We start from the raw sequence: 12,531 nt of genomic DNA, 5'->3' as shown, positions 1-12,531 counted from the left end.
CTGCGCGCTCCGGACACCCCAGGGCTACTCCTCCCCCCAGTGCCTTAGCCTGGAATGCTGCGTCTGCAAACCCTGTCACGTGTGCTCCTCCTCACTGTTCTTTTTCTCCAAGAGCGGAGACAGGCCACCGGATCCCAGGCCTCTGCCCTCGGGGAGCCGGGAGATGGAAGGGGAGCTGGGCACCACTGGCCCAGGATGACCTACCCCACCTGCTCACTCAGGGTCACTCGGAAGGGGGACTACTCCCTGGGTTCCACATCTGACCAGCTGGAGGTCCAAGCCCTCTCCCAGCACCGTGAGTCACGTGGCCCGGGTCTGTTTCTCCCATCGGAGCCTTAGTTTCCTCTTCTATAGAATGGGCATGCTGATAAGAGCCCCTGCAGCCGCTCCCATAGCAGTGAATCAGCAGGAGGTGAGCAAGCCCTGGGAACAGGTTTCATCCATTAAATAGGGCTGACCAGGAGTTGTTCCCAGGGGCCTGGTGATGAAATCCAGAGCCCTTTCCTGAGCGGGACCTGCCCTGGAGTGCAGGAGGAAGGAAGCCAAATCCCTCCCCCACATCCCAGCTCAGCAGAGCTGGGATGTGGGGGAGGGGGCCAGTGTCCAGGAGGAAGTCTGTCCCCAGCCTTGACAAGGTGCCCAGCCTGGCGGCCTGGCATTTCAAGGGCAAGGGCCCGCCTGCCCCGCTGTTTCTGGGGAAGCCGGCAAGCGTTAACAAATCCCCTGCAATTTGCACCCACCAATCCCGCCCGCTCACTGGGCGGCCGCGAGCCATTTTTCACGCAGAGCTGCGCACAGCTTTGTCTTAGAGAGACAGATCTGGCAGGGTGTCCCTGAATGAGGCCATTTGTCCTCCCTGGTGATGGTGACGGTGACGGGAAGGTGGCTGCGTGCTCTGGGGTGGGCAGAGGCAGAGGGGGGCGGGGTGGGGTCCTGGGGGAGGCACGAAGGTGGAGATGGAAGCAGAGCCTCTGAGAGAGGAGACCAGCAATGTCCCCACCACCAGGGAGGCCTGAGAGCCCCCCGTCCAGCCAGGTGGGAGTAAGAAGGATTGTTGTCAAAGACAGAGGGAAGCAGTTTAGAGCCTCCTTCTCCTTCTCCTGCTTAAGAGTCCTAACTCTGGGAAACGAACTAGGGGTGGTGGAAGGGGAGGTGGGTGGGGGGTGGGGGTGACTGGGTGACGGGCACTGAGGGGGCACTTGACGGGATGAGCACTGGGTGTTATTCTATATGTTGGCAAATTGAACACCAATAAAAAATAAATTTATATATATAAAAAAAAGAGTCCTGGGTACAAGTAGTAAAATGACCTGGCTGGCAAGCAGGTGTTTGTGAACACAAAGCGGGTGATGCGCCTTGCTTGGGTCTCCACTCCGGGGCCCTGGGCTCAGGCCGCTGCGTCGGGACACGAGGGTGTGCACAGAGCAGAGGGCAGAAACACACGCGTCCATCCGCAGGGCCTGCCGGCTTCCCAGACTCAGAGAGTGCTGGAGGCACGAGACAACCGGGGAGGCACCGGCCCCTCGGAGGGGTCAGCTGTCACCCACTTAGCGGTGAGTTGCGGCTCCAAGGTTCCCATTCAGAGGAAGACAGGCATTTCACGGCACGGTGCAATCTCCCAAAGAGCAAATGTTGGCAACTAATACGCATTTTTAAAAACCACCAAACATCGGAGCTCAGATGTCTGCGGGTCACATGCAGCCCACAGGCGGGTGACTGGCACCCGCCCTCTGCTCGTCCTCAAGGAAGGGTTGTCAGGGGCACCGTCTTCCGGCCCCGATCCCTCTGTCTCCCCCATGCTCTGGACCCTTCTCCAAAGCCCACTTGGTCACCTCTCCCAGGACCCTGCTGGGAAGACCTGGCATCTCTGGCACCCGCTGCTCGCCGCATGGGGCCCATCTGCCCACAGCCCCGGGCTTCTCGTCTCCCACGCGAGAGCCCAGCGCCACGCTGGCCCTGTCGGGCGGGGAGGCGGGAGGGACCGAGGACGGGCAGCGGGCACTGGCGCCTGGGCTCGGCCCCACCTTGCTGGGACCCGGGGCGGGGCCCGCTGCAGCCTCTGGGCCCTGGGCCTCCTGCCCCCGGGTGCTGGCGGCCCCCCCCTCCCCCCGTTCTGCTGGGGTCAGCTGGGTGGACACAGAGTCATGCGACCTGGGACGGCGGCCGCGGCAGGCAGGGGCTCTGGGGGAGCGCCCGCCGCTCGGTGCCTGCCCAGCCGGCAGGCGTGGGCCGCTCGGTGCGGGGAGGCTGACATTTCCGCGCCGCCTGCCAAGTTGCTGGGGGCTGGCACGGGCGGCCGTGGGGGCGGGGGCGCTGCGGCCTCGGGGCGCGGGGAGGCGCCAGGCAGGTGGCCTTCCGGGAGGCCGAGCAGGGGCGGCGGGCCCTGCCCCCCGGGAGCCTCCGGCCGGCGTGCCCGCGTGCGCGTGCTCCCGTGTGCGAGCGCACAGGCTAAAGGCTGCGCCAGAACAAAGAGCTGGGGGCTGGGAGGCGGGGGGCCCACGTGCAGACGCCTGGCGTGGCGGTTTGCTGCAGTGTCTGCTCTGCGCTCCCGCTCCGTCTCCGTCTCCCTCTCTCTCTCTCTCTCTCTCTCTCACACACACACACACACACACACGCACACGCACACACGCAGGCGCGCACACGCACACCGTGCAGCGCTCAGCACTGCCCCCAGGCCCGTGAGGCAGGCGCACAGCCCAGCCCAGCCCAGCCCAGCTCCGCCGCCCTCCCCACAAAGCCCCGCTGCTCCTGCATGATCTCATCCCCGCTGCCGGGGCCTGCTGGGGACAGACAGACGGACCGGGAGCCGGCGGGGGGTGGAGGTCGTGGGGGGGTGGGCACACCAACGGGCACGGCGCCCTGACACAGGCGCACGCATGGACGTGTGCGTCCCCACAGACCACAGGCATGCAGCTACCGTACAGACAGGTGCCCCCACCCAGATACACATCCCCGACACACACTTACACACGGATGCACACCCCAACACACGGATACACATCCCCAACAGACACAGACACACACACACCCCAACACATGGATACGCATCCCTGACACATACACGCACAAACATGGATGCATACCCCCAGACATGGATACACATCCCCAACAGACACACACACACACACACACACACATTCACCACCACACATACACAGATGCACACCCCCAGACACGGATACACATCACCGACACACACACACAAACATGGATGCATGCCCCCAGACACAGACCACATCCCCAACAGACACACATACACACATGGATGCACACCCCCAGATATGGATACACATCCCCAACAGACACACACACACATGCACACCCCTAGACACAGATTTGTATCTCCGACACACCACACGCTCACCACCACACACACACACAGATGCACACACCCAAATACAGATTAGTATACACACAAACACACACATGGATGCATACCCCCAGATACAGATCTGTATCCCCAACATACAGACACCCTCACTACCACACACAGACACACACACATACAGGGAGAAGGTCTGAGGGGCAGTAGTGAAAGGAAGGACCGACAGAGACAGACATAGGACACCAGAGACCCTCAGAGAGAAAGGAGAGGGAGAGACTTGGAGGGTGAGAACTGCACACGCCAGTCAGACACAACCAGAGCCCAGGCGGAAATGGAGAGGAAGGCGAGAGGTAACATGGGCTGACGGCAGGAGCTCTGTGGACAGAGCATGCTCTGGGACCGCAGCGGCCTGGCTGTGGCCAGTGTGACCCCCCGAGGCCATGGCGACCCTCAGGGCTGCACCCAGAGGTGGGGTTACAGCAGGTCGTGCACCACCCTGAGCCTCGGGAGACAGTACAGTGGGAAACAGCCCAGCTGGGGCTGCACAGGCCTCAGAGACGGGGCACTTTGTGGGGAGGCCGGGGAAGGGGTCAAGGGCAGACGGAGGGCTGGTGGCCCGTTACTCGGCACCACTGTGCTCATCAGGTACGGGTAGCTCCCCCTACTTCCACAATTAGGGGGCCGCATTAACCCTCACAGGCGGCCTGCGGGGAGGCACATCCTCCCTCTTTACAGATGAGGCCACAGCTCTGGGGGGCGGTGGAGATGGGAGCCAGAGTTGGAGCCGCCTGAGAACTCGGGGTCACCACCCAACCCCCCGCAGCCTGCACCCCTCTCATGACCCGACCTGCCAGACCCTTTATCCTTACAAAAGCAGCAGCTGAAGCCTCTGCCCTCAGGCTGGCAGCCTGCCTTCCCCAGGAAGGGCCCAGCAGGGGCCTGGCTGAGAGCTAGAGCCACGGCACTTCCCAAGGTGGGGGTGCGAACCGCGGGAGGTGGTTAGTCAAGCCCACGGGGTTTGAGTGCCAAGAGGGGAATTAAAGCAATCGCAGAGCCACGGGCATTGTCGGGCCTCGGCGTTCTCAGCTGCAGAGTGGGTGCGCGGAGGCCCCACCTCAGGGTATATCCTGCGACTTAACAGACACGATGCCCAGGAAAAGGCTCCATAAACTGTGAAGAGCCGTGCACAACGGGGAGCACAAACAGAAGGAAGAACAAAGCCCTTGTTGCAGGAGGAGCGAGGCTGGAACACCACTCAGCAGAGGGCAGGGCCAGGCTACGGAGATGCGAGCGAACTGGGGGGCTCTCCCAAATGGACTGTCTTCCCAGATCCTGCCCAGGAACACAGGGGCCTTTGCAGTTGAGGTCCAGAGGCAGCTGTGATGGAGTGGACAGAGACTGGGCCCGAGTCGGCTCTGGCTCTGGGCTGAAGGCCCAGCTCTATCCTTCATGAGCTGTGTGACGACAGGTAAGTCACACACCTCTCTGGGCTTCTATTTCCTGATCCGTAAATGGAGACAATACCCGCTGTCTCACACAACCGAGTGCGCTGCAGCCAAGTGTAAGAGGGCATCCTGTCTGTGCCAGCCGGGGGCACGAGAGCCCCTGAGGGACCGGCTGCCTTGGGACCCGAGCCTCTCGTCCACGCTGAGGGAGTAGCTGGGTCTTCTGCGACAGCCACTCTCCTGTTGTCCTCCGGCCCCCCAGGCCACACTTTCCAGGTCTTGGTGTTGCCTCTTACGCACCCCTGGGTTCATCCCTTTCTCTCCACTCCATCCCACAGCAGGGGAACCTTCCTGGGCCGGCCACCACCACCCTTGTCGGCCACCACCACCCTTGTCCGCAGCCATCTGCCAACCCACTCCCTGCATCTACGCGGCCCCTCCCCCTATGCAAGCTGTTCCTCCTTCATAGCCAGAGTGATCTTTGCAAAATGAGAATTTAGCCATGTTCTTATCATTCGTAGCACAGAAACCACAACCCTCGAGACAGGCCCTGTGTGTCTGACTGCTGTTGGTTCCTGCCTCTGGGCTCTGGAACCACTGTCCTTGTTTTAGTTCTGCCACAAAGCCATGCTTCCTTCTACCTCAGGACCTTTGTTCAGGCTGTTCCTTTTACCTGCAAAGAAGCCCTTCCTCTTCTTCTTTACCTATTTAACACGTCTCAATCTTCCGGGCTCAGGGAAGCCTTCCCGCACCCCCGAGGGGTCTCACAGCATCCCTGCCTTACCCTTCATGGCACTTTCTAGAGCTTGAATTTACACACATGCACACGCACGCCCACACACGGCTATGATTATTTGATGTTTTTCTTTCCTTCTAGACTGGGGTCGGGAAACCACAGACGATCACCTGATTTCATAAATGAGGTTTTATCGGGATTAGCCATACTCATCTGTTTACATATCGTCTAAGGTTGTTTCTGTGTAGCCTGCGAAGGCTAACCTGTTTTCCTCTCCGGCTTTTGACGGAAGTTTGCTGACCCCTGCTCTAGACTCGTTTCCTGAGGTTGAGCACATGCGTCGCTACCCCTCATCCTAACCCCGATCTGGCCAGGTTGTCCGCACAGAGCAGGTGCTCAACAGAGGCGTGGATATAAATCCTTCCCGGATAAGTAACAATTCTTACCTTGTCAAAATTGTATTGACTTAAGTTATTAAAACCGCAGATTCCAAAAAAAACCCAAAAAAACAAAAACCCAAAAAACCCCTGCAGATTCCATTAGGAATAGACATCACTTATGATATTCCAAGACCATTCTTTGGCCAACAGCTCAATACAATGGCGACATCCCAACACAGCTGGCACAGCGAGGACTTCAGAGTCGCCACCGGCTAACCGTAACTGCGCACACCTCCCGCACTGCCCCGCCTCGCATGCCCGGGCTCTGCAAACGTACACGGCGAGGAGCATGAACCCGCATTCGAGAGATTACAGGTTGAGCAGATTTATGAAAATACATCGTGAGACGCCTTTTACACCTTTTCATCCAGGCTGACTCTATGTCCACTCCAAAGAACTGATTGACGAATTCAGAGAAAACGTCTGTTTTATTGTCATACACAGGAAATAATTGATTTTGTTTTTTCTTTTTCAATAAATTGCTCTAACATAAAAAAAGGTTAACAACATCTGGACACTGCGTTTGGCACTGCGCATCCATCTAGAACTTACAATGACCCCTCCAGGGTCAGTCTCACCGTCATTCCTGCCTTCCCAAGGAGATCAACTGAGGCTCAGAGGTCACACACTTGGCAAGTGACAGGGCCGGGCTGTCCCAGGTCTGTCGGAGTGAAAGCTTACACCACGCCCCCCGCTGAAGCAAGATCCTGAGGTTGGTGGGAAACGCGGAACCATATCCTTGGTGTGCTTAAAGCCCTCAGACACAGTGCGGCCGGCACGTTCCGCGGCCCGCATTTAACACAGAGGCAGGCGGTCCCATTGCGTGACCAAGTGGTGAGGGAGAAAGCTCTGCGAGTAGGCTTCTAGAACCTTGCACATACTGATTCACCCTTATTTTGTGTTTTATTTTAAATGCAAATGTTTTGAATGAACACAGAGGCGTGTTGGGGTGAAGCATGTCGACTCTAGAGGACAGGCCTGGGCTCAAACCCCAGTTCTGCTGCTTTCCGGCTCTGTGACCTGGAGAAACCTCCTTGACTTCTCTGAGCCTCAGTCCCCTCATCTGTAAAATGGGGATGATCACAGCGCTTACGCCAAGGGGTCATTAGGGTGATGAAAGGAGAGGACGCCTGTCGGGTGTGGGTGTGCTTGGGCCCCCGGCCGGGCCCGGGGCACCCCCGCGGATAAGAACACTGCCTGAGAGGAGGGACAGGCCTCAGCCGTGGGCCGCATAGCCCAGTGGACAAGCTGCTGCTCCTTGGAGGCTCACACCAGCCCTGGATGAACCGAGGCGCCAGCTGGGGGGCGGGCGGGGGGCGTGCAGCCCGGGTTAGACTCCGGTTATCCTCCCACCTCCCAGGAACATCTGTGGAACCGCCAGCAGTCACCTACCCGCAGACTTGGGAGTGAACTTGTCTCGGTTCGCAGCACACACCGCCAGCAGTCTGTAACCGAGGTCCAGGTCAAAGCCTTGCTGAGCTGCCACCCGACTGACCACCTGCCAGCGAGAGAGAGAGGAAGGGCCTGGTGAGTCACTGCCGGCGCCAGGCCTCGGAGCCTGGAGTGGCGATGTGTCCATTCAGCAGGCGGGGCAGTGAGGCAGGCAGGCCAGGGCGAGTCCCCAAGGTCAGGCGTAGCTGAGACTCAAAGTGTGCCTTGCTCAGTCACTCAGCAAACGTGGACAAGCACCTCCTCCATGCCAGGCCCTGCGGTCCTGGCCCCTGCCCTCAGGGGTTTCTTGCCTGCTGAAGGACCTAACCCCAACCGCTGGACCCTGTGGCTTTTCAAGGACTCGCTGTGGCCACATTCCAAAAGGTGCTATACATTGCCTTTTGGATGGCTAGGGGCCAGGCCTCGCTCCCCCCGGGGCAGCTCCCAAACTCCCTTCTAAGTCCCGGCCCGGGACATCTCCCGCACCTAGCACCTCTCCCCATCCCTCCCTGAGCTCCTGCACCCACCTTCGTGGGTGCTTGCTGCCCTCACTATTGCAGGCACGGTCCTCACCCAGCGGCACTGGCCCCTCCTGAGTCAAAGCCTTTGCCTAAGGAGAAGCACGGATTTAGGACACATTGCTCCACGGAGCTTGAGCTCGGAGCTGCCTGACAGATCGCTAAGGCCTTTCCAGATGGACACACCTCTGCTCCCCAGGACTCAGCTCTGCACCAGGCCCCCTGCAGCCTCTCAGGCCCAGAGACTGCAGGCCCTGCACGCTCAGCAAGCACCTGCTGGCACACATAAGCGTGTCAACAGAACCTTGCTGACAGCTGTGTATCTGCAGCCCGGGGGTCCCTCCCTTCTTGAGAACCTCTGAAGTGTGGGCCAGACCGGGGAGAGGTGAGGGACAGGGAGGGCCGTCAGTTCCTGGGGGCAGTGTGGGGCGGGGCGCTCTGGGGGCCCATCCACCTTCCCTCCTTCCCCGCCCGATCCCAGGTGTCCTGCCACGGCCTGACCTGCTCCCTCCTGCCCGCCTTCCTCATTAACGGCAGCAAAATTAGGTTTTCTTATGAACAAGGAAGGGCCTTGGAAGATGGAGTCTGTGCAGGAAGCAGCTGGAGCGGCCACGGCTGAGTGGGAAAGGAGTGCTCCCAGATGTGGGGGCTCGTGCAGTTAGGGGGGGGGCGGGGGGGGAGACTCCGCCGGCATGCCCCTAGGGACACCTGCTCCAGAGGCGCTCGGAGGGCCTCAGGCTGCCATGGGGCTTAGTCTGGCCCCTGGAACCATCGGAGCAGGTGCCCCGTTATCTCTTCTGTATTTAAGGGTTCATTACAAGGGCTCCAGGCCTAAAAAGGCTGGGAAACCCGCAGATCTAGGCCAAGCCTGTCATTTAAAGAACATGAACACTTAAGGCCTGGACAGAGTGTGCACGGGGAACCAGGCAGTAGCCGGTGCACTCTCCCTTCCCAGGACCACCACGGCCTCTTGGAATGGGGTGCTGCTTCCCCACCCCTCATCTCCTGGGATCTCCCAGGGCAGGGAGGAGAAAGGACTTCTCAGGGTGGAATGTTTGCTCAGCTTCTCTGCTGCAAACAGAAGCCTCTGACACAGAAGTCGTCTCTTCCCCCAGGCATCTTTTCCACGGGCTCTATTTACTCCTCACTACGGTTCTTAAGGCACCTGCTGTCCCCACACACACCCCTTGATCCAGAGGCTCTGGGCCACCTCAGGGCCAGCCATCCTCACTGTTCGTCTCACTGTCCAAGCAGAAAAACCAAGGCCACTAAGTCTCTGCGGCCCGCTGATGGTTTCAGGTCTGGAGACAGGCACTCTCTGCAGTGGGCCTGAAAGGGTCCCTTTGGCTTAGATGGTGACAGTGGCGACCTTTTCTTTGGGTGGATTTGAGTGAGCACAGACGAGTTGTTTGGACTTGTGCATTAGTGAGGCTGCTGTTGGTGGGAAATGTTGACACGGACAGACAGCGGGCCTAACGAGAACGCTGGCTCCCTGGGAGGAGGGCTGAGCGAGAGCTTTGTCAGCCGTCAAGTGCCAAATTCTCCCAACAGCTCCAGGAGGCGGTTTTACAGATGAGGAAACTGAGTACAGATACGAGACAGAGGTGAAGCATCTTGTCCATGATAGAGCCCGGGTGCAGCCCCAAGCAGTCAGGCCGCCAAGACTGGGCTCTTCCCATGAGCAGCTCTTTTTCAGCCCACAAGGGGTTAAGGCCATAACTCTCAACTGGCAGGGAGAGGAACCCTCAGGCCCTGTGTTGAGGGCAGGAAGGCAAAGGTCCCTGTTTGGCCAATACTGGCTAATCCTGTTGCTCTGGTTTAAAACACACACACACACACACCAAAAAAGTAGCTAAATTGTGCAAGAAGGGCGTGGTGCTGATCTGATTCTGCTTGTCACAGAATCCCGAGCCCCAGCGTTTACACGGGTCACTGGCGATGTCCACCTTTCACCAAGGCCCAGAGAGGGCAAGGCCTTGCTGAAAGTCAGCACAGCGCAGGTGTGGCTAGGCGGGACCCCGAGGCCCTCGAGGGCCTTAAGTACACACCCCGGCTTCTCTGGCCCAGCCTGGCACCCAGGTCAGTGTTGTGAGGCGGGTCTGATTGGCAGCGGTGGGGACGGGGACGGTGGACTTGGGAGACCCCTCCTCCTCCAAGGCTGGCGGCAGCACTGCTGCTGCCCTCTGCTGGCCGCTGCTCTGCTGCTGGACCCCGGGGCCCAGGGGGCAGGACCCACAGGCCAGGGAGTCCAGCCCCTCGTGCCATGGGGACACTGAAGCCCGGAGATGACAGAGGGTGTGTGCTCAAGGTCACGCGGCCAGTTAGTCCAGTTAGTCCCGTCGAGGGAGTGTGCTGCCTTGAAAAGTGGTGAGCCTCCTGGCCATGGAACAGGCCACACTGTCCCGGAGATGCTAGAGGGGGGACCGGCCCGTGACATGTGCGGAGGATGGCAGGGGACCTGGAGGTGGGCTGGCCGCACTGTCATCCCACCCCGACCTACACCCTGCGACCGAGGCCAGCTCCTCAACCCCTCTGAGCCTCACGTTCCTCCTCCGTGGCCGGGGCTGGGTGTGTGAGCCCTGGAAGTTCCACGTGCCCCCCAGTTCCATCCCGGGGCACTCAACAGAAGCCCCCGAGGGCAGACCCTCTCCCCACTCGGCCAGCCCTCTCGGGGCAGGGGTGGGGCAGGTACTTGTGGCTGTTGCTGCTGTTGCCTGGGAGTTGGGCACAGAGATGGGGTTCTGTTCTGGCACTTTCTAGCTGCTGTACCTCACCCAAGCGACTTAGGCTCTCTGGGCCTCAGTGTCCCTATCTGTGAAATGCCCTCCTAGTGCAGACGAGAGTCGTGGACCCAGCGCCCAGCTCGAGGAGCCCGGTGTGCACACCCTGAAGGCTGTCGCAGAGAATTCTCTGAGGCTCTGGGGAAGTCCTCCCTGGAGAGCCGCGAGGGCACTGCCGTGTTAGGCTCGCTGGCTCTGTTCCTCTCCTTCCTGGCTCCCCCTTTCCGTTCTCCAGCCTCCTCCTCTCTGTGCCTTGAGCATATGGAACTCGCCCCACCCCAGGGAGTGAGCCCGGGAGGCCAGCTGGCGAGGGGGGCACCCGGAGACGGGGCGCAGCCAGCTCAGTCAGGAAACACCTGGTGACCAGGGCCCACACCCTAAGCCCCCAGGAGAGGCCACAGGGCCCCTGCACCACTGCATTGTGGGGTCACAGGGCCTGAAGGGGAGAGCGTGGCAGGAGGCTGCTAGCGGCTCTTCACCCCAGGGCCTGGTCCCAGTAGGACAAAAATGTGCCCATTTACGGCTTGAGGCTAAGTGGTTTTTAATTTCTCTCCTGCAAGGAGGCCAAATTCCAAGGCGTTTCTTCCCAGGGGTCCCCTTGATCTGTCACCTGGATGGGGAGGGGCGCGTGTGTTCGGGGGAACCCAGCAGCTCTGTCCTGCTGAGGCCCCGGGGGACCTCTGACCTCCCGCATCCCCTCCCTGCCCATGGGACACGGCTGGGGCTGAGGATGTGCAGGGGGACAGGAGGACTTGAAGCAGGGCCCGGTGGGGAGTGGGGGGGGTGGTCAGGAGGACCAGCCTGGGATGGGATGTAGCAAGCAGGCTGCTGCCCTTTTCTCAGCTCTCGTTTGTAAAGCAGAAGTGACGATCCCGTCCCTGTCCGGCCCGCAGGGTCTTCAGAGGGATGCCAGGAGACAGGGCCCAGGAATCCCTGGGCACCCAGGAGACAGAGCCCAGGGATCCCTGGGCACCCAGGGGGTCACTGTGACCTCCCCCTGCCTCGCATGTCCCTGCTGCTGGCTCCGCTGAGCTCCAAGTGACAGTCAAATGCAACATCTCTGCAACTGTGGCAGGTGAACCAAAGGCCCCTTTGTGGCCACACAGCAGGCCAAAGTGGCGGGGGTCAAAGCCCACCACTGGGCCAAGCGTGTGGCTCAAGCTGTCTGGTGATGAGGAGAGGCCCAGAAGAGCGGGTACTGTGCTTCTGTCCACACCGTTGTCCCTGCCCCAGAAGCCACAGCCTCCCTGCTGTCTAGTCAGATCCTACAGGCTCCTCCCTGGGTTCGCTCCTCCAGGAAGACCTCCCAAATCCCTCTAGCCTATCCTCTAGGATGCTTCCCTTCAGAGCTCCTGTCCTCACATAAATCATATCCTATCACTCACCAGCTTAAGACCCTCCAAGGCCCCCCCATCACCCTTCATATAACATCTGAGCTCTTTTCCCTCGACCGTCACATCCTGTGTTGGCTTCTTTCTGCTTCCCTCTTAGACCTCATCTTGTATCCTTCTCCCTCCTGTGCTCCAGCCATCTGAGAATCTGACACTTCTTCCTTTCTCTCTTTCTCGACTTATTTATTTGAGAGAGAGCGAGAGCGAGCATGCACGAGCAGGGGAAGAGGCAGAGAGAGAGAGAGAATATCCAAGCAGACTGAACCCAACACTGGGGCTCCATCTCCTGAGCTGTGAATGTCAGGACCTGAGCCAAGGATCCTTAACTGACGGAGCCGCCCAGGCGCCCCCTGAGACTTCCTCCCGTTCCTTGAACAAATCAAGCCTCGGGACCTTTGTGCCAGCAGTTCACTCTGCCAGGAGCACCCTCCCCTCTCACGGCTGACTCCTTCTGGCCATTCCGGT

At 59.9% G+C, this 12,531-nt stretch overlaps 1 protein-coding gene across 9 annotated transcripts in view; it reads right to left on the bottom strand.

Annotated features, from left to right (window-relative positions):
- ZMIZ1 (zinc finger MIZ-type containing 1) overlaps window positions 1-12,531 on the bottom strand; it is a 231,491-nt gene that overhangs the window by 87,503 nt on the left and 131,457 nt on the right. For all 9 annotated transcript variants that reach the window (XM_025434654.3, XM_025434647.3, XM_025434652.3 and 6 more), the window contains one exon: window positions 7,339-7,444. In XM_025434654.3, the coding sequence (XP_025290439.1) occupies window positions 7,339-7,444 (106 nt within the window). The remainder of the gene's footprint in view (window positions 1-7,338; window positions 7,445-12,531) is intronic.

The sequence above is a fragment of the Canis lupus genome, chromosome 4, assembly GCF_003254725.2.
Source record: "Canis lupus dingo isolate Sandy chromosome 4, ASM325472v2, whole genome shotgun sequence".
NCBI classification, from domain to species: domain Eukaryota; kingdom Metazoa; phylum Chordata; class Mammalia; order Carnivora; family Canidae; genus Canis; species Canis lupus.
The sequence above is the reverse complement of the archived record's forward strand: the minus strand, read 5'-3'. Positions and strand labels throughout refer to the sequence as shown.